Source organism: Dendropsophus ebraccatus, chromosome 1 (assembly GCF_027789765.1).
Source record: "Dendropsophus ebraccatus isolate aDenEbr1 chromosome 1, aDenEbr1.pat, whole genome shotgun sequence".
Taxonomy (NCBI): domain Eukaryota; kingdom Metazoa; phylum Chordata; class Amphibia; order Anura; family Hylidae; genus Dendropsophus; species Dendropsophus ebraccatus.
Window position 1 is genome coordinate 42,459 of NC_091454.1, and position 22,439 is coordinate 64,897.

At 51.2% G+C, this 22,439-nt stretch overlaps 1 protein-coding gene across 9 annotated transcripts in view; it reads left to right on the forward strand.

The window, feature by feature from the left end:
• The window catches only part of PTPRO (protein tyrosine phosphatase receptor type O), a 314,106-nt gene that overhangs the window by 26,261 nt on the left and 265,406 nt on the right, over positions 1 to 22,439 (forward strand). For 7 of the 9 annotated variants that reach the window (XM_069963516.1, XM_069963533.1, XM_069963514.1 and 4 more), the window contains exon 1: positions 17,980 to 18,060. The exons of the other annotated variants lie outside the window; for them this stretch is intronic. In XM_069963516.1, the coding sequence (XP_069819617.1) occupies positions 17,998 to 18,060 (63 nt within the window). In that variant the 5' untranslated portion in view covers positions 17,980 to 17,997. Of the gene's footprint in view, positions 1 to 17,979; positions 18,061 to 22,439 lie in introns of those variants that run through there. 9 annotated transcript variants of the gene reach the window in all.

The window sequence follows — 22,439 nt, forward strand, 5'->3', positions numbered from 1 at the left end:
CTCACCTCATCTTGCAGCTGCAGCCTCTTAGATGTCAACGCTGGAAGAGAAGGACGATGAGTGGGAGGATGCATGGCCCGGATGACTCTGAACTCTGTCGCCACCTAGTGGAAAACGTCTAGAAAACAGGAAAAGTTTAAAAGGGTTATCCAGCGCTACATGGCCACTTTTTCCCCCTACTGTTGTCTCCAGTTCAGGTGCAGTTTACAAACAAGCTCCATTTACTTAAGAGGAACTGAATTTAAAACCCCACTCAATCTGGAGACAAGAGAGGGGAAAAAGTGGCCATGTTTTTGTAGTGCTGGATAACCCCTTTAAAATTAAAGGGGTTCTCCAGCACTACAAAAATATGGCCACTTTCTTCCAGAGACAGCACCTCTTGTCTTCAGTTCAGGTGTGGTTTGCAATTAAGCTCCATTTACTTTAATGGAACCATGTTATAAAACCTGTACCCAAACTGGGGACAAGAGGGATGCTGTCTCTAAAAGAAAGTGGCCATATTTTTGTATTTCTGGGTAACCACTTTAACCTTCACTTCTGCTGACAGCAAAATAGTGGCTAGCCCCAGTATCTTCAGAGACCAGTCATAGCTTATCCAGACACCAGCCCCAGCATGGTCAAAGATCAACCCCAGCTTACCTAGACATAACCCCAGTATGTGATGGGGGACGCATAGAATGTGCAGTGCCTGGTGTACAGTGAGATGTGATGGGGAGGCGTACAGTGCCTGGTATACAGTGAGATGGGGAGGTGTGCAGTGCCTGGTATATAGTGAGATGTGATAGGGAGACGTGCATTGCCTGGTATACAGTGAGATGTGATGGGGGGTCAAGCAGTGCCTGGTATACAATGAGATGGGGAGGTGTGCAGTGCCTGGTATATAGGGAGATGTGATGGGGAGGTGTGCAGTGCCTGGTATACAGTGAGATGGGGAGGTGTGCAGTGCCTGGTATATAGTGAGATGTGATGGGGAGGTGTGCAGTGCCTGGTATACAGTGAGATGGGGAGGTGTGTAGTGCCTGGTATATAGTGAGATGTGATGGGGAGGCGTGCATTGCCTGGTATACAGTGAGATGGGGAGGTGTGCAGTGCCTGGTATACAGTGCGATGTGATGGGGAGGTGTGTAGTGCCTGGTATACAGTAAGATGTGAAGGGGAGGTGTGCAGTGCCTGGTATACAGTGAGATGTGATGGGGGAGGTGTGTAGTGCCTGATATACAGTGAGATGTGATGGGGAGGTGTGTAGTGCCTGGTATACAGTGAGATGTGATGGGGAGGTGTGTAGTGCCTGGTATACAGTGAGATGTGATGGGGGAGGTGTGCAGTGCCTGGTATACAGTGAGATGTGATGGGGGAGGTGTGTAGTGCCTGGTATACAGAGAGATGGGGAGGCGTACAGTGCCTGGTATACAGTGAGATGTGATGGGGGAGGTGTGTAGTGCCTGGTATACAGTGAGATGTGATGGGGGAGGTGTGTGGTGCCTGGTATACAGTGAGATGTGATGGGGGAGGTGTGTAGTGCCTGATATACAGTGAGATGTGATGTGGAGGTGTGCAGTGCCTGGTATACAGTGAGATGGGGAGGTGTGTAGTGCCTGGTATACAGTGAGATGTGATGGGGAGGTGTGCAGTGCCTGATATACAGTGAGATGTGATGTGGAGGTGTGCAGTGCCTGGTATACAGTGAGATGGGGAGGTGTGTAGTGCCTGGTATACAGTGAGATATGATGGGGAGGTGTGCAGTGCCTGGTATACAGTGAGATGTGATGGGGAGGTGTGCAGTGCCTGGTATACAGTGAGATGTGATGGGGAGGTGTGTAGTGCCTGATATACAGTGAGATGTGATGGGGAGGTGTGCAGTGCCTGGTATACAGTGAGATGTGATGGGGAGGTGTGCAGTGCCTGGTATACAGTGAGATGTGATGGGGAGGTGTGCAGTGCCTGGTATACAGTGAGATGTGATGGGGAGGTGCATAGTGCCTGGTATACAGTGAGATGTGATGAGGAGGTGCGCAGTGCCTGGTATACAGTGAGATGTGATGGGGAGGTGTGTAGTGCCTGATATACAGTGAGATGTGATGGGGAGGTGTGCAGTGCCTGGTATACAGTGAGATGTGATGAGGAGGTGTGCAGTGCCTGGTATACAGTGAGATGTGATGGGGAGGTGTGCAGTGCCTGGTATATAGTGAGATGGTGAGGAGTGCAGTGCCTGGTATACAGTGAGATGTGATGGGGAGGTGTGCAGTGCCTGGTATACAGTGAGATGTGATGGGGAGGCGTACAGTGCCTGGTATACAGTGAGATGTGATGGGGAGGTGTGCAGTGCCTGGTATACAGAGAGATATGATGGGGAGGTGTGTAGTGCCTGGTATACAGTGAGATGTGATGGGGAGGTGTGTAGTGTTTGGTATACAGTGAGATGTGATGGGGAGGTGTGCAGTGCCTTGTATACAGTGAGATGAGGAGGTGTGCAGTGCCTGGTATACAGTGACATGTGATGAGGAGGTGTGCAGTGCCTTGTATACAGTGAGATGAGGAGGTGTGCAGTGCCTTGTATACAGTGAGATGAGGAGGTGTGCAGTGCCTGGTAAACAGTGAGATGTGATGGGGAGGTGTGCAGTGCCTGGTATACAGTAAGATGTGATGGGGAGGTGTGTAGTACCTGGTATACAGTGAGATGTGATGGGTAGGAGTGTAGTGCCTGGTATACAGTGAGATGTGATGGGGAGGTGTGCAGTGCCTGGTATACAGTGAGATATGATGGGGAGGTGTGCAGTGCCTGGTATACAGTGAGATGGGGAGGCGTGCAGTGCCTGGTATACAGTGAGATGTGATGGGGAGGTGTGCAGTGCCTGGTATACAGTGATATGGGATGGGGAGGTGTGCAGTGCCTGATATACAGAGAGATGGGGAGGCGTACAGTGCCTGGTATACAGTGAGATGTGATGGGGAGACGTGCAGTGCCTGGTGTATTGTAAGATGTGATAGGGAGGCGTGCAGTGCCTGGTATACAGTGAGATGGGGAGGTGTGCAGTACCTGGTATACAGTGAGATGTGATGGGTAGAAGTGTAGTGCCTGGTATACAGTGAGATGTGATGGGGAGGTGTGCAGTGCCTGGTATACAGTGAGATGTGATGGGGAGGTGTGTAGTGCCTGGTATACAGTGAGATGTGATGGGGGAGGGGTGCAGTGCCTGGTATATAGTGAGATGTGATGGGGAGGTGTGCAGTGCCTGGTATACAGTGATATGTGATGGGGAGGTGTGCAGTGCCTGGTATACAGTGAGATGTGATGGGGAGGTGTGCAGTGCCTGGTATACAGTGAGATGTGATGGGGAGGTGTGCGGTGCCTGGTATACAGTGAGATGTGATGGGGAGGTGTGCAGTGCCTGGTATACAGTGAGATGTGATGGGGGGGGAGACGCAGTGCCTGGTGTACAGTGAGATGTGATGGGGAGGTGTGCAGTGCCTGGTATACAGTGAGATGTGATGGGGAGGTGTGTAGTGCCTGGTAGTGAGATGTAATGGGGAGGTGTGCAGTGCCTGGTATACAGTGAGATGTGATGGGGAGGTGTGTAGTGCTTGGTAGTGAGATGTAATGGGGAGGTGTGTAGTGCTTGGTAGTGAGTTGTGATGAGAGGAGGTGTGCAGTGCCTTGTATACAGTGAGATGGGGAGGCGTACAGTGCCTGGTATACAGTGAGATGCGATGGGGAGGCGTACAGTGCCTGGTATATAGTGAAATGGAGAGGTGTGCAGTGCCTGGTATACAGTGAGATGTGATGGGGAGGTGTGCAGTGCCTGGTATACAGTGAGATGTGATGGGGAGGTGTGTAGTGCCTGGTATACAGTGAGATGTGATGTGGAGGTGTGTAGTGCCTGGTATTCACTCGCTGCCAGGCTCAGCAATGCAAGCAGGACTGTGTACCAGGCACTGCACACCTCCTCATCACATCTCACTGTATACCAGGCACTGCACACCTCCTCATCACATCTCACTGTATACTAGGCACTGCGCACCTCCCCATCACATCTCACTGTATACCAGGCAATGAACACCTCCCCATCACATCTCACTGTATACCAGGCACTGCACACCTCCCCATCACATCTCACTGTATACCAGGCACTGCACACCTCCCCATCACATCTCACTGTATACCAGGCACTGCACACAGTGAGATGTGATGGGGAGGTGTTCATTGCCTGGTATACAGTGAGATGTGATGGGGAGGTGCGCAGTGCCTAGTATACAGTGAGATGTGATGAGGAGGTGTGTAGTGCCTGGTATACAGTGAGATGTGATGAGGAGGTGTGCAGTGCCTGGTATACAGTGAGATGTGATGGGGGTGGTGTGCAGTGCCTGGTATATAGTGAGATGTGATGGGGAGGTGTGCAGTGCCTGGTATACAGTGAGATGTGATGGGGAGGTGTGTAGTGCCTGGTATACAGTGAGATGTGATGTGGAGGTGTGTAGTGCCTGGTATACAGTGAAATGGGGAGGTGTGCAGTGCCTGGTATACAGTGAGATGTGATGGGGAGGTGTGCAGCGCCTGGTATATAGTGAGATGTGATGGGGAGGTGTGCAGTGCCTGGTATACAGTGAGATGTGATGGGGAGGTGTGCAGTGCCTGGTATACAGTGAGATGTGATGGGGAGGTGTTCATTGCCTGGTATACAGTGAGATGTGATGGGGAGGTGTGTAGTGCCTGGTATACAGTGAGATGTGATGGGGAGGTGTGTAGTGCCTGATATACAGTGAGATGTGATGGGGAGGTGTGTAGTGCCTGATATACAGTGAGATGTGATGAGGAGGTGTTCATTGCCTGGTATACAGTGAGATGTGATGAGGAGGTGTGCAGTGCCTGGTATACAGTGAGATGTGATGAGGAGGTGTACAGTGCCTGGTATACAGTGAGATGTGATGGGGAGGTGTGCAGTGCCTGGTATACAGTGAGATGTGATGGGGAGGTGTTCATTGCCTGGTATACAGAGAGATGTGATGGGGAGGTGCGCAGTGCCTAGTATACAGTGAGATGTGATGAGGAGGTGTGCAGTGCCTAGTATACAGTGAGATGTGATGAGGAGGTGTGCAGTGCCTGGTATACAGTGAGATGTGATGAGGAGGTGTGCAGTGCCTAGTATACAGTGAGATGTGATGAGGAGGTGTGCAGTGCCTGGTATACAGTGAGATGTGATGAGGAGGTGTGCAGTGCCTGGTATACAGTGAGATGTGATGAGGAGGTGTGCAGTGCCTGGTATACAGTGAGATGTGATGAGGAGGTGTGCAGTGCCTAGTATACAGTGAGATGTGATGAGGAGGTGTGCAGTGCCTGGTATACAGTGAGATGTGATGGGGAGGTGTGCAGTGCCTGGTATACAGTGAGATGTGATGAGGAGGTGTGCAGTGCCTGGTACACAGTCCTGCTTGCATTGCTGTGCCTGGCAGCGAGTGACGTCATCACGGGGAGGGCTCTCATTTCTGGTCCTTACATTGATGCTTAATGGGGGGGCAGGGAGGAGACGCTCAGCTGCTTTAGCACATTCATCTCCTGCTCCTGGAATAAGGCTTTCCGTAGCTTCATCTGAGAGGCGGGTAATCCCTGCAGCCCCCTGTCCTCAGCCTCCACAGACCCCCGCTGCCCCCATGTGACTCCTGACTGACAGCTGCACACATCTGGGCAGCCATCCATTGTCTGCTGCTGACATCCCTCTGAATGGAGACAAGGGCAGGAGCCTCCATGCTTCCTGTGCTCCTGTGTCTGCTACTCCTGCTCCAGGTGAGACAACTCCCATCATTCTCTCTGCATGCAGTGTGATGTTATATCTTGAGTTATTTCTCTATAGGAAAAGTAGATGTTATATAGGGTCACTCTTCTCTATGTATAGTAGAGGATATATAAGGTTACTCCTAAAAATGTATAACAAATGTTGTATAGGGTATATAGGATTCCTAGACACAAAGGGTTGGGAGTAGTCAGTGCCTGGTATACAGTGAGATTTGATGGGGAGGTGTGCAGTGCCTGGTATACAGTGATATGTGATTGGGGGGAAGGGGGGGTGCAGTGCCTGGTATACAGTGAGATGTGATGGGGAGGTAAGCAGTGCCTGGTATACAGTGAGATGTGATGGGGAGGCATGGAGTGTGCAGTACCTGGTATACAGTGAGATGAGATGGGGAGGTGTACAGTGCCTGTTATACAGTGAGATGTGATGGGGAGGTGTGCAGTGCCTGGTATACAGTGAGATGTGATGGGGAGGTGTGCAGTGCCTGTTATACAGTGAGATGTGATGGGGAGGTGTGCAGTGCCTGGTATACAGTGAGATGGGGAGGTGTGCAATGCCTGGTATACAGTGAGATGTGATGAGGAGGTGCGCAGTGCCTGGTATAAAGTGAGATGAGGAGCTGTGTAGTACCTGGTATACAGTGAGATGTGATTGGGAGGTGTGCAGTACCTGGTATACAGTGAGATGGGGAGGCGTGCAGTGCCTGGTATACAGTGAGATGTGGTGGGGAGGCGTCCAGTGCCTGGTATACAGTGAGATGTGATGGGGAGGCGTCCAGTGCCTGGTATACAGTGAGATGTGATGGGGAGGTGTGCAGTGCCTAGTATACAGTGAGATGGTGAGGAGTGCACTGCCTGGTGTACAGTGAGATGTGATGGTGTGGGGTGGTGGTGGTGCAGTGCCTGGTATATAGTGAGATGTGATAGGGGAGGTGTGCAGTGCCTGTTATACAGTGAGATGTGATGGGGAGGCGTACAGTGGTCAGTGCCTAGTATACAGTGAGATGTAATGGGGGGGAGGTGTGCAGTGCCTGGTATACAGTGAGATGTGATGGGGGAGGTGTGCAGTGCCTGGTATACAGTGAGATGTGATGGGGGAGGTGTGTAGTGCCTGGTATACAGAGAGATGGGGAGGCGTACAGTGCCTGGTATACAGTGAGATGTGATGGGGGAGGTGTGTAGTGCCTGGTATACAGTGAGATGTGATGGGGGAGGTGTGTGGTGCCTGGTATACAGTGAGATGTGATGGGGGAGGTGTGTAGTGCCTGATATACAGTGAGATGGGGAGGTGTGTAGTGCCTGGTATACAGTGAGATGTGATGGGGAGGTGTGCAGTGCCTGGTATACAGTGAGATGGGGAGGTGTGTAGTGCCTGGTATACAGTGAGATGTGATGGGGAGGTGTGCAGTGCCTGATATACAGTGAGATGTGATGTGGAGGTGTGCAGTGCCTGGTATACAGTGAGATGGGGAGGTGTGTAGTGCCTGGTATACAGTGAGATATGATGGGGAGGTGTGTAGTGCCTGATAAACAGTGAGATGTGATGGGGAGGTGTGCAGTGCCTGGTATACAGTGAGATGTGATGGGGAGGTGTGTAGTGCCTGATAAACAGTGAGATGTGATGGGGAGGTGTGCAGTGCCTGGTATACAGTGAGATGTGATGGGGAGGTGCATAGTGCCTGGTATACAGTGAGATGTGATGAGGAGGTGCGCAGTGCCTGGTATACAGTGAGATGTGATGGGGAGGTGTGTAGTGCCTGGTATACAGTGAGATGTGATGGGGAGGTGTGCAGTGCCTGGTATACAGTGAGATGTGATGGGGAGGCGTACAGTGCCTGGTATACAGTGAGATGTGATGGGGAGGTGTGCAGTGCCTGGTATACAGAGAGATATGATGGGGAGGTGTGTAGTGCCTGGTATACAGTGAGATGTGATGGGGAGGTGTGTAGTGTTTGGTATACAGTGAGATGTGATGGGGAGGTGTGCAGTGCCTTGTATACAGTGAGATGAGGAGGTGTGCAGTGCCTGGTATACAGTGACATGTGATGAGGAAGTGTGCAGTGCCTTGTATACAGTGAGATGAGGAGGTGTGCAGTGCCTTGTATACAGTGAGATGAGGAGGTGTGCAGTGCCTGGTATACAGTGAGATGAGGAGGTGTGCAGTGCCTGGTAAACAGTGAGATGTGATGGGGAGGTGTGCAGTGCCTGGTATACAGTAAGATGTGATGGGGAGGTGTGCAGTGCCTGGTATACAGTAAGATGTGAAGGGGAGGTGTGTAGTACCTGGTATACAGTGAGATGTGATGGGTAGGAGTGTAGTGCCTGGTATACAGTGAGATGTGATGGGGAGGTGTGCAGTGCCTGGTATACAGTGAGATATGATGGGGAGGTGTGCAGTGCCTGGTATACAGTGAGATGGGGAGGCGTGCAGTGCCTGGTATACAGTGAGATGTGATGGGGAGGTGTGCAGTGCCTGGTATACAGTGATATGGGATGGGGAGGTGTGCAGTGCCTGATATACAGAGAGATGGGGAGGCGTACAGTGCCTGGTATACAGTGAGATGTGATGGGGAGACGTGCAGTGCCTGGTGTATTGTAAGATGTGATAGGGAGGCGTGCAGTGCCTGGTATACAGTGAGATGGGGAGGTGTGCAGTACCTGGTATACAGTGAGATGTGATGGGTAGAAGTGTAGTGCCTGGTATACAGTGAGATGTGATGGGGAGGTGTGCAGTGCCTGGTATACAGTGAGATGTGATGGGGAGGTGTGTAGTGCCTGGTATACAGTGAGATGTGATGGGGGAGGGGTGCAGTGCCTGGTATATAGTGAGATGTGATGGGGAGGTGTGCAGTGCCTGGTATACAGTGATATGTGATGGGGAGGTTTGCAGTGCCTGGTATACAGTGAGATGTGATGGGGAGGTGTGCAGTGCCTGGTATACAGTGAGATGTGATGGGGAGGTGTGCGGTGCCTGGTATACAGTGAGATGTGATGGGGAGGTGTGCAGTGCCTGGTATACAGTGAGATGTGATGGGGGGGAGACGCAGTGCCTGGTGTACAGTGAGATGTGATGGGGAGGTGTGCAGTGCCTGGTATACAGTGAGATGTGATGGGGAGGTGTGTAGTGCCTGGTAGTGAGATGTAATGGGGAGGTGTGCAGTGCCTGGTATACAGTGAGATGTGATGGGGAGGTGTGTAGTGCCTGGTAGTGAGATGTAATGGGGAGGTGTGTAGTGCTTGGTAGTGAGTTGTGATGAGAGGAGGTGTGCAGTGCCTTGTATACAGTGAGATGGGGAGGCGTACAGTGCCTGGTATACAGTGAGATGCGATGGGGAGGCGTACAGTGCCTGGTATATAGTGAAATGGAGAGGTGTGCAGTGCCTGGTATACAGTGAGATGTGATGGGGAGGTGTGCAGTGCCTGGTATACAGTGAGATGTGATGGGGAGGTGTGTAGTGCCTGGTATACAGTGAGATGTGATGTGGAGGTGTGTAGTGCCTGGTATTCACTCGCTGCCAGGCTCAGCAATGCAAGCAGGACTGTGTACCAGGCACTGCACACCTCCTCATCACATCTCACTGTATACCAGGCACTGCACACCTCCTCATCACATCTCACTGTATACCAGGCACTGCGCACCTCCCCATCACATCTCACTGTATACCAGGCAATGAACACCTCCCCATCACATCTCACTGTGTGCAGTGCCTGGTATACAGTGAGATGTGATGAGGAGGTGTGCAGTGCCTGGTATACAGTGAGATGTGATGAGGTGGTGTTCATTGCCTCGTATACAGTGAGATGTGATGGGGAGGTGTGCAGTGCCTGGTATACAGTGAGATGTGATGGGGGAGGTGTGCAGTGCCTGGTATACAGTGAGATGTGATGGGGAGGTGTGCAGTGCCTGGTATATAGTGAGATGTGATGGGGAGGTGTGCAGTGCCTGGTATACAGTGAGATGGGGAGGCGTACAGTGCCTGATATACAGTGACATGTGATGGGAAGGCGTACAGTGCCTGGTATACAGTGAGATGTGATGGGGAGGTGTGCAGTGCCTGGTATACAGTGAGATGTGATGAGGAGGTGTTCATTGCAGTGAGATGTGATGGGGGAGGTGCGCAGTGCCTGGTATACAGTGAGATGTGATGGGGAGGTGCGCAGTGCCTGGTATATAGTGAGATGTGATGGGGAGGCGTACAGTGCCTGGTATACAGTGAGATGTGATGGGGAGGCGTGCAGTGCCTGGTATACAGTGAGATGTGATGGGGAGGTGTGCAGTGCCTGGTATACAGTGAGATGTCATGGGGAGGCGTGCAGTGCCTGGTATATAGTGAAATAGAGAGGTGTGCAGTGCCTGGTATACAGTGAGATGTGATGAGGAGGTGTGTAGTGCCTGGTATACAGTGAGATGTGATGAGGAGGTGTGCAGTGCCTGGTATACAGTGAGATGTGATGGGGGTGGTGTGCAGTGCCTGGTATATAGTGAGATGTGATGGGGAGGTGTGCAGTGCCTGGTATACAGTGAGATGTGATGGGGAGGTGTGTAGTGCCTGGTATACAGTGAGATGTGATGTGGAGGTGTGTAGTGCCTGGTATACAGTGAAATGGGGAGGTGTGCAGTGCCTGGTATACAGTGAGATGTGATGGGGAGGTGTGCAGCGCCTGGTATATAGTGAGATGTGATGGGGAGGTGTGCAGTGCCTGGTATACAGTGAGATGTGATGGGGAGGTGTGCAGTGCCTGGTATACAGTGAGATGTGATGGGGAGGTGTTCATTGCCTGGTATACAGTGAGATGTGATGGGGAGGTGTGTAGTGCCTGATATACAGTGAGATGTGATGAGGAGGTGTGTAGTGCCTGGTATACAGTGAGATGTGATGGGGAGGTGTGCAGTGCCTGGTATACAGTGAGATGTGATGGGGAGGTGTGTAGTGCCTGATATACAGTGAGATGTGATGGGGAGGTGTGTAGTGCCTGATATACAGTGAGATGTGATGGGGAGGTGTGTAGTGCCTGATATACAGTGAGATGTGATGAGGAGGTGTTCATTGCCTGGTATACAGTGAGATGTGATGAGGAGGTGTGCAGTGCCTGGTATACAGAGAGATGTGATGGGGAGGTGTGTAGTGCCTGATATACAGTGAGATGTGATGGGGAGGTGTGTAGTACCTGATATACAGTGAGATGTGATGAGGAGGTGTTCATTGCCTGGTATACAGTGAGATGTGATGAGGAGGTGCGCAGTGCCTAGTATACAGTGAGATGTGATGAGGAGGTGTGCAGTGCCTGGTATACAGTGAGATGTGATGAGGAGGTGTGCAGTGCCTAGTATACAGTGAGATGTGATGAGGAGGTGTGCAGTGCCTGGTATACAGTGAGATGTGATGAGGAGGTGTGCAGTGCCTGGTATACAGTGAGATGTGATGAGGAGGTGTGCAGTGCCTGGTATACAGTGAGATGTGATGAGGAGGTGTGCAGTGCCTAGTATACAGTGAGATGTGATGAGGAGGTGTGCAGTGCCTGGTATACAGTGAGATGTGATGGGGAGGTGTGCAGTGCCTGGTATACAGTGAGATGTGATGAGGAGGTGTGCAGTGCCTGGTACACAGTCCTGCTTGCATTGCTGTGCCTGGCAGCGAGTGACGTCATCACGGGGAGGGCTCTCATTTCTGGTCCTTACATTGATGCTTAATGGGGGGGCAGGGAGGAGACGCTCAGCTGCTTTAGCACATTCATCTCCTGCTCCTGGAATAAGGCTTTCCGTAGCTTCATCTGAGAGGCGGGTAATCCCTGCAGCCCCCTGTCCTCAGCCTCCACAGACCCCCGCTGCCCCCATGTGACTCCTGACTGACAGCTGCACACATCTGGGCAGCCATCCATTGTCTGCTGCTGACATCCCTCTGAATGGAGACAAGGGCAGGAGCCTCCATGCTTCCTGTGCTCCTGTGTCTGCTACTCCTGCTCCAGGTGAGACAACTCCCATCATTCTCTCTGCATGCAGTGTGATGTTATATCTTGAGTTATTTCTCTATAGGAAAAGTAGATGTTATATAGGGTCACTCTTCTCTATGTATAGTAGAGGATATATAAGGTTACTCCTAAAAATGTATAACAAATGTTGTATAGGGTATATAGGATTCCTAGACACAAAGGGTTGGGAGTAGTCAGTGCCTGGTATACAGTGAGATTTGATGGGGAGGTGTGCAGTGCCTGGTATACAGTGATATGTGATTGGGGGGGAAGGGGGGGTGCAGTGCCTGGTATACAGTGAGATGTGATGGGGAGGTAAGCAGTGCCTGGTATACAGTGAGATGTGATGGGGAGGCATGGAGTGTGCAGTACCTGGTATACAGTGAGATGAGATGGGGAGGTGTGCAGTGCCTGTTATACAGTGAGATGTGATGGGGAGGTGTGCAGTGCCTGGTATACAGTGAGATGGGGAGGTGTGCAATGCCTGGTATACAGTGAGATGTGATGAGGAGGTGCGCAGTGCCTGGTATAAAGTGAGATGAGGAGCTGTGTAGTACCTGGTATACAGTGAGATGTGATTGGGAGGTGTGCAGTACCTGGTATACAGTGAGATGGGGAGGCGTGCAGTGCCTGGTATACAGTGAGATGTGGTGGGGAGGCGTCCAGTGCCTGGTATACAGTGAGATGTGATGGGGAGGCGTCCAGTGCCTGGTATACAGTGAGATGTGATGGGGAGGTGTGCAGTGCCTAGTATACAGTGAGATGGTGAGGAGTGCACTGCCTGGTGTACAGTGAGATGTGATGGTGTGGGGTGGTGGTGGTGCAGTGCCTGGTATATAGTGAGATGTGATAGGGGAGGTGTGCAGTGCCTGTTATACAGTGAGATGTGATGGGGAGGCGTACAGTGGTCAGTGCCTAGTATACAGTGAGATGTAATGGGGGGGAGGTGTGCAGTGCCTGGTATACAGTGAGATGTGATGGGGAGGTGTGCAGTGCCTGGTATACAGTGAGATGTGATGAGGAGGTGCGCAGTGCCTGGTATACAGTGAGATGTGATGGGGAGGTGTGCAGTGCCTGGTATACAGTGAGATGGGGAGGCGTGCAGTGCCTGGTATACAGTGATATGTGATGGGGAGGCGTACAGTGGTCAGTGCCTGGTATACAGTGAGATGTAATGGGGGGGGGGGGGGTGCAGTGCCTGGTATACAATGAGATGTGATGAGGGAGGTGTGCTGTGCCTGGTATACAGTGAGATGTGATGGCAAGGTGTGCAGTGCCTGGTATATAGTGAGATGTGATGGGGAGGTGTGTAGTGCCTGGTACACAGTGAGATGTGATGTGGAGATGTGTAGTGCCTGGTATACAGTGAGATGTGATGTGGAGATGTGTAGTGCCTGGTATACAGTGAGATGTGATGGGGAGGTGTGCAGTGCCTTGTATACAGTGAGATTTGATGGGGAGGTGTGCAGTCCCTGGTATACAGTGAGATGTGATGGGGAAGTGCGTAGTGCCTGGTATACAGTGAGATGGTGAGGAGTGCAGTGCCTGGTATACAGCGAGATGTGATGGGGAGGTGTGTAGTGCCTGGTATACAGTGAGATGTGATGAGTAGGAGTGCAGTGCCTGGTATACAGTGAGATGTGATGGGGAGGTGTGTAGTGCCTGGTATACAGTGAGATGTGATGGGGAGGTGTGCAGTGCCTTGTATACAGTGAGATGAGGAGGTGTGCAGTGCCTGGTATACAGTGACATGTGATGAGGAGGTGTGCAGTGCCTGGTATACAGTGAGATGGGGAGGTGTGCAGTGCCTGGTATACAGTGAGATGTGATGGGGAGGAGTGCAGTGCCTGGTATACAGCGAGATGTGATGGGGAGGTGTGTAGTGCCTTGTACACAGTGAGATGTGATGGGGAGGTGTGCAGTGCCTGGTATACAGTGAGATGTGGAGGTGTGCAGTGCCTGGTATACAGTGAGATGTGATGGGGAGGCGTACAGTGCCTGGTATACAGTGAGATGTGATGGGGAGGCGTGCAGTGCCTGGTATATAGTGAGATGTGATGGGGAGGCGTGCAGTGCCTGGTAAATAGTGAGATGTGATGGGGAGGTGTGCAGTGCCTGGTATACAGTGAGATGGGGAGGTGTACAGTGCCTGGTATACGGTGAGATGTGATGTGGAGGTGTGCAGTGCCTGGTATATAGTGAAATGGAGAGGTGTGCAGCGCCTGGTATATAGTGAGATGTGATGGGGAGTTGTGCAGTGCCTGGTATACAGTGAGATGTGATGGGGAGGTGTGCAGTGCCTGGTATACAGTGAGATGTGATGGGGAGGTGTGCAGTGCCTGGTATACAGTGAGATGTGATGGGGAGGTGTGCAGTGCCTGGTATACAGTGAGATGTGATGGGGAGGTGTGCAGTGCCTGGTATACAGTGAGATGAGATGGGGAGGTGTGCAGTGCCTGGTATACAGTGAGATGTGATGGGGAGGTGTGCAGTGCCTGGTATACAGTGAGGTGTGATGGGTAGGAGTGTAGTGCCTGGTATACAGTGAGATGTGATGGGGAGGTGTGCAGTGCCTGGTATACAGTGAGATGTGATGGGGAGGTGTACAGTGCCTGATATACAGAGAGATGTGATGGGGAGGTGTGCAGTGCCTTGTATACAGTGAGATGTGATGGGGAGGTGCATAGTGCCTGGTATACAGTGAGATGTGATGGGGAGGTGTACAGTGCCTGGTATACAGTGAGATGTGATGGGGAGGTGTGCAGTGCCTTGTATACAGTGAGATGTGATGGGGAGGTGCATAGTGCCTGGTATACAGTGAGATGTGATGGGGAGGTGTACAGTGCCTGGTATACAGTGAGATGTGATGGGGAGGTGTGTAGTGCCTGATATACAGTGAGATGTGATGGGGAGGGGTGCAGTGCCTGGTATACAGTGAGATGTTGAGCAGTGCAGTGCCTGGTATACAGTGAGATGTGATGGGGAGGTGTGTAGTGTTTGGTATACAGTGAGATGTGATGGGGGAGGTGTGTAGTGCCTGATATACAGTGAGATGTGATGGGGAGGTGTGCAGTGCCTGGTATACAGTGAGATGTGATGGGGGAGGTGTGTAGTGCCTGATATACAGTGAGATGTGATGGGGAGGTGTGTAGTGTTTGGTATACAGTGAGATGTGATGGGGGAGGTGTGCAGTGCCTGATATACAGTGAGATGTGATGGGGAGGTGTGCAGTGCCTGGTATACAGTGAGATGTGATGGGGGAGGTGTGTAGTGCCTGATATACAGTGAGATGTGATGGGGAGGGGTGCAGTGCCTGGTATACAGTGAGATGTTGAGCAGTGCAGTGCCTGGTATACAGTGAGATGGGGAGGCGTGCAGTGCCTGGTATACAGTGAGATGTGATGGGGAGGTGTGTAGTGCCTGATATACAGTGAGATGTGATGGGGAGGTGTGTAGTGCCTGATATACAGTGAGATGTTGAGGAGTGCAGTGCCTGGTATACAGTGAGATGTGATGGGGAGGTGTGTAGTGCCTGATATACAGTGAGATGTTGAGGAGTGCAGTGCCTGGTATACAGTGAGATGTGATGGGGAGGTGTGTAGTGCCTGATATACAGTGAGATGTGATGGGTAGGAGTGTAGTGCCTGGTATACAGTGAGATGTGATGGGGAGGTGTGCAGTGCCTGGTATACAGTGAGATGGGGAGGCGTGCAGTGCCTGGTATACAGTGAGATGTGATGAGGAGGCGTGCAGTGCCTGGTATACAGTGAGATGTGATTGGGAGGTGTGCAGTGCCTGGTATACAGTGAGATGGGGAGGTGTACAGTGCCTGGTATACAGTGAGATGTGATGGGGAGGTGTACAGTGCCTAGTATACAGTGAGATGGTGAGGAGTGCAGTGCCTGGTGTACAGTGAGATGTGATGGGGAGGTGTGCAGTGCCTGATATACAGTGAGATGTAATGGGGAGGGGCGTAGTGCCTGGTATACAGTGAGATGTGATGGGGAGGTGTACAGTGCCTAGTATACAGTGAGATGGTGAGGAGTGCAGTGCCCGGTATACAGTGAGATGTGATGGGTAGGAGTGCAGTGCCTGGTATACAGTGAGATGTGATGGGGAGGTGTGCAGTGCCTAGTATACAGTGAGATGAGGAGGCGTGCAGTGCCTGGTATACAGTGAGATGTGATGAGGTGCGCAGTGCCTGGTATACAGTGAGATGCGATGAGGAGGCGTGTAGTGTCTGGTATACAGTGAGATGTGATGAGGAGGCGTGCAGTGCCTGGTATACAGTGATATGTGATGGGGAGGTGTGCAGTCCCTGGTATATAGTGAGATGTGATGGGGAGGTGTGCAGTGCCTGGTATACAGTGAGATGTGATGGGGAGGTGTGCAGTGCCTGGTATATAGTGAGATGAGGAGGCGTGCAGTGCCTGGTATACAGTGAGATGAGGAGTTGTGTAGTTCCAGGTATACAGTGAGATGTGATTGGGAGGTGCGCAGTGCCTGGTATACAGTGAGATGTGATGAGGAGGTGTGTAGTGCCTGCTATACAGTGAGATGGGGAGGTGTACAGTGCCTGGTATACAGTGAGATGTGATGGGGAGGTGTACAGTGCCTGGTATAGAGTGAGATGTGATGGGGAGGTGTACAGTGCCTGGTATAGAGTGAGATGTGATGTGGAGGTGTACAGTGCCTAGTATACAGTGAGATGGTGAGGAGTGCAGTGCCTGGTGTACAGTGAGATGTGATGGGGAGGTGTGCAGTGCCTGATATACAGTGAGATGTGATGGGGAGGTGCGTAGTGCCTGGTATACAGTGAGATGTGATGGGGAGGTGTGTAGTACCTGGTATACAGTGAGATGTGATGGGGAGGTGTTCATTGCCTGGTATACAGTGAGATGTGATGAGGAGGTGTGCAGTGCCTGGTATACAGTGAGATGTGATGGGGAGGTGCGCAGTGCCTGGTATACAGTGAGATGTGATGAGGAGGTGTGCAGTGCCTGGTATACAGTGAGATGTGATGGGGAGGTGTGCAGTGCCTGGTATACAGTGAGATGTGATGGGGAGGTGCGCAGTGCCTGGTATACAGTGAGATGTGATGGGGAGGTGTGCAGTGCCTAGTATACAGTGAGATGTGATGAGGAGGTGTGCAGTGCCTGGTATACAGTGAGATGTGATGAGGAGGTGTGCAGTGCCTGGTATACAGTGAGATGTGATGAGGAGGTGTGCAGTGCCTGGTATACAGTGAGATGTGATGGGGAGGTATGCAGTGCCTGGTATACAGTGAGATGTGATGAGGAGGTGTGCAGTGCCTGGTATACAGTGAGATGTGATGGGGAGGTGTGCAGTGCCTGGTATACAGTGAGATATGATGAGGAGGTGTGCAGTGCCTGGTATACAGTGAGATGTGATGGGGAGGTGCGCAGTGCCTAGTATACAGTGAGATGTGATGGGGAGGTGTGCAGTGCCTGGTATACAGTGAGATGTGATGAGGAGGTGCGCAGTGCCTGGTATACAGTGAGATGTGATGGGGAGGTGTGCAGTGCCTGGTATACAGTGAGATGTGATGAGGAGGTGTGCAGTGCCTGGTATACAGTGAGATGTGATGGGGAGGTATGCAGTGCCTGGTATACAGTGAGATGTGATGAGGAGGTGTGCAGTGCCTGGTATACAGTGAGATGTGATGGGGAGGTGTGCAGTGCCTGGTATACAGTGAGATGTGATGGGGAGGTGTGTAGTGCCTGGTATACAGTGAGATGTGATGGGGAGGCGTGCAGTGCCTAGTATACAGTGAGATGTGATGGGGAGGTGTGTAGTGCCTGGTATACAGTGAGATGTGATGGGGAGGTGCGCAGTGCCTAGTATACAGTGAGATGTGATGAGGAGGTGTGCAGTGCCTGGTATACAGTGAGATGTGATGAGGAGGTGTGCAGTGCCTGGTACACAGTCCTGCTTGCATTGCTGTGCCTGGCAGCGAGTGACGTCATCACGGGGAGGGCTCTCATTTCTGGTCCTTACATTGATGCTTAATGGGGGGGCAGGGAGGAGACGCTCAGCTGCTTTAGCACATTCATCTCCTGCTCCTGGAATAAGGCTTTCCGTAGCTTCATCTGAGAGGCGGGTAATCCCTGCAGCCCCCTGTCCTCAGCCTCCACCGACCCCCGCTGCCCCCATGTGACTCCTGACTGACAGCTGCACACATCTGGGCAGCCATCCATTGTCTGCTGCTGACATCCCTCTGAATGGAGACAAGGGCAGGAGCCTCCATGCTTCCTGTGCTCCTGTGTCTGCTACTCCTGCTCCAGGTGAGACAACTCCCATCATTCTCTCTGCATGCAGAGCTGGGTGTCCTGTGCTGGATTTATATGGTCACGGGTTGTCATTCTGCTTGTTTCCTACTGATTAAATTTTCAGAACATGAGAACATTGCAGACTCTTTATGACCACTGATTGGAGGAATTCATGACCCCATGTTACCCTCATCCCCTACCCCGTGTCATGTCCCTGTACACACCCTACATGTTATCCCTTCCTGTTATACAGCGTTGGCTCTGTATCTCCCTTTGTCTCGCTTGGGGTGTGTGTGTGGGGGGGGGGGATATATGCTTGGGTAGAGCACATATCAATAAACTTATGGTGAGTGTTTGGACAATGTGATCCTATATATCCGCTGCCTGACCACATATATATGCCCCGGCCTGATTCTGATATATGGTGTAGGGATCTTCCCGGGGGATGGTGTGTTTGGACACAGTTCAGTCAGCAAACTTGGACTTATAAAAAACAGCTTGGTGTTTATTTGTATCATAAACAGTCCATAACAGAAAAATAGCAATACCGTGCTTTTCAGAACAAACAAAACAAAAGGTCCTGCCCGTCCGGGCACTTACTAACAACCGGTCACCTATCTGGCACTTGGTAAGCAGAGTCGCTGAGTAAGCCCCCCAGCAGCGACAGTATCCTTTGCTCGCAGCAAACCCAGCCTGCAGGCTGTTCACTCCTGACTGAGAGCCAGGACCTGTACACTGAGCACACCTTTTGCCTTCTCAGGCTGATTGGGATCAGAGCTCACCTGATCCCAAAACCCACACTGGATCGAGGGGGAGGGAATGGCAAGTCCCACTACCAAAACCTACCTGCCATTCCATGTAAGTCCAGGCCCGGCAATAATAAATAATAGCTCAGCAGCATAACACTGCTGAGCACAGATGCCTCCTGGACTCACCATCTCACACTATGTATCAACCTGGGTGAGATGTACATCCCCTCGAGCACTTTACCAGTGACATGTCCACATATCCCCCCCCTCTTCTTCAGACCGGAGGGCTGAGCGTATTGTCCCCACAGGCAGTGTACCCTTGATAGGGCGTCAGCATTCGCCTGTAATTTCCCTGGCCGGTGTTCCACAGTGAAATTAAAGTTTTGTAGGGACAGAAACCACCTAGTCACCCTTGCATTCTTCTCCTTGTTTATTTTCATCCATGTTAGGGGGGCATGGTCTGTCACTAACTTAAACCTCCTGCCTAGTAAGTAGTACCTCAGGGATTCTAGGGCCCACTTCACTGCCAGACATTCTCGCTCAACTATGGCATAGTTTTTCTCGGCCGGGGATAGCTTCCTACTTAAGTACATCACCGGGTGCTCCTCGCCATTCACGACCTGTGAGAGGACGGCACCTAACCCTGTGTTAGAGGCATCTGTCTGTACTAGAAACTCTCGCCTAAAGTCAGGGGTAACTAGCACAGGCTGTTGGCACAGGGCAGACTTGAGGCTTTGAAAAGCCTTCTCGGCCTCTGGAGTCCATGTCACCATTGCGGACTTCGCACCCTTTGTCAGGTCAGTTAGTGGGGCTGCAACTGAGGCAAAATTTGGCACAAACCTACGGTAATAGCCCGTAATACCCAGGAAAGCTCTGACCTGTTTCTTTGTGAGGGGTTGAGGCCAATTCTGTATTGCCTCGATTTTATTTAGTTGTGGTTTCACTAACCCCCTCCCAATAATGTAGCCCAAGTATTTGGCCTCCTCTAAGGCTAGTGCACACTTCTCTGCATTGATGGTTAACCCCGCATCACTTATGGCATCTAACACCGCCTGGACCTTACAGAGGTGACTTTCCCAATCCGGGCTAAAAATGACCACATCATCGAGGTAGGCAGCGGAGTAATCACGATGTGGTCGCAGGATCAAGTCCATCAACCTCTGAAAAGTGGCAGGGGCTCCATGTAACCCGAATGGCATCACTACATATTGGAAGAGCCCATCAGGGGTGGAGAACGCAGTCTTCTCTCTAGCCTCAGGAGTGAGGGGGATCTGCCAGTAGCCCTTAGTAAGATCAAGGGTAGTTATGTACCTGGCATTACCCATCCTTTCTATCAACTCATCTACCCTGGGCATGGGGTAGGCATCGAACTTGGAGATCTCATTTAACTTTCTAAAGTCATTACAGAACCTCCAAGTTCCATTGGGCTTTGGGATTAACACAATCGGGCTGGACCACTCGCTCTGGGACACCTCAATGACTCCTAGGTCAAGCATACGTTTTACCTCGGATGATACCGCCTCCCTCCGGGCTTCTGGTATCCTATAGGGCTTAAGGTTTACTCTGCTTCTAGGCTCAGTTTCAATATGGTGACTAATGAGATGCGTACGCCCTGGTAGGTCAGAAAACTTGTTTTTATTTTTCTGCAGGAACTCCTTAGCTTCCTGCTTCTGGGACACCGATAGGGTGTCACCAATCCTGACCAGAGGGATTGGTGGTGACAGATGACCAACAGGATTTGTCGCCACCAAGGATTCCCTGTCTTTCCAGGGCTTGATCAAGTTTATGTGATAAACTTGAAAAGGCTTCCTTCTACCTGGTTGGTGTACCCTGTAGTTGACCTCACTGATCTTCTCTACAATTTCATAGGGACCCTGCCACTTTGCTAAGAATTTGCTTTCTACCGTGGGAACAAGTATGAGTACCCGGTCACCTGGGCTAAATGTCCTGATTCTTGCAGAACGATTGTAAATTCTGCTTTGGCCCTCTTGCGCCCTCTGGAGGTGTTCCCTTACTAGGGGCATTACAGTGGCTATACGGTCCTGCATTTGTGCTACATGCTCTATAACACTCTTGTATGGGGTGGACTCACTTTCCCATGTCTCTTTCGCTATATCCAACAAACCCCTAGGGTGACGACCATAGACTAATTCGAAGGGAGAGAACCCTGTGGACGCTTGGGGTACTTCCCTAATAGAAAACATCAGGTAGGGTAGTAAGTGATCCCAATCACGACCATCCTTTTCCACCACTTTTTTTAACATATGTTTCAGGGTTTTATTAAACCTCTCCACTAACCCGTCTGTCTGTGGGTGATATACAGAGGTACGTAGGTGTGAGATTTTAAACAGTTTGCATAGCTCTTTCATTACCTTTGACACAAATGGGGTACCTTGGTCGGTCAAGATTTCCTTGGGGATCCCCACCCTGGAAAACATATAAAACAATTCCCGTGCAATGGTTTTAGAGGCAGTGTTTCTTAGGGGTACAGCCTCAGGATAGCGGGTCGCGTAGTCCAACACAACTAGAATGTACTGGTGTCCCCTAGCCGACTTTACAATGGGACCCACCAAGTCCATTGCGATCCGGTCAAAAGGTACCTCTATGATGGGGAGTGGGACCAAAGGACTGCGAAAATGCGACACTGGAGCGCTAAGCTGACATGTGGGGCACGACTCACAGTATTTTTTTATGTCAGCATAAATCGCAGGCCAATAAAACCTCTGGAGGACTCTCTCCTGTGTTTTATCTGTCCCCAAGTGTCCCCCAAGGACATGATTATGGGCCATGTCGAGTACCTGACGCCGGTACGACTTAGGCACCAGAAGCTGTTCCACCACCTCATCATTAATTTTAGTGACTCTGTAGTAGAGATCATTAGTCATAGAAAAATGTGGAAATTTTTTCTCAGCTTCTGGTTCCTGAGGTACCCCATTCATAACAGTGACCTGCTCTCTCGCATTTTTGAGAGTGGGGTCCTGTAATTGTGCAGTACCAAAATTATCCCTAGACACCTCTAAGTCTGGAACATTCTGCGCAGTGGGAGGAGCCTCTTCCTCACCAGCCAGGACCTGCAAAGGAAAAGCATCATTTTCATCCTGTACATTTTTATCAGTTACCGTGGGTAATGCAATAGACTTAGGGGTCTCCTCACTCCTTTCAGGGGATTGTTGTTTTCCCCATAGAGCCCAGAACAATGGAAAATCACGCCCCAATATCACATTATGCATAAGGTTTTTAACCACACCCACTTCATACTGTACAGCGCCTAGTTCAGTCCCGACATTAGCCAGTATTATAGGGTAAACCTTTGTATCACCATGTATGCACACCACACTCATATGTCTTTTTGGCACAAAGTCCCCAGCCACCAGGCTGGCATGCACCAGGGTGACAAGGCTTCCTGAGTCCAGCAACGCCTTAACAGGGAAGTCATTTACAGTAATGTTGCAGACTTGTGGTTCAGTCTCTAGTCCAGTGACTGCAACAAAAGACGGCTCCGCAAATAGCGACTGACGCCGGCTAGCGTCACACTCCATGGGCTCAGTGGTAAGAGGGCAATGGGCAGACATATGTCCCGTCTCATGGCATCTCCAGCACTGGATAGGGCCTGGTCTCCTTGGCAGGGAGTCCTTTTTAGGGCCA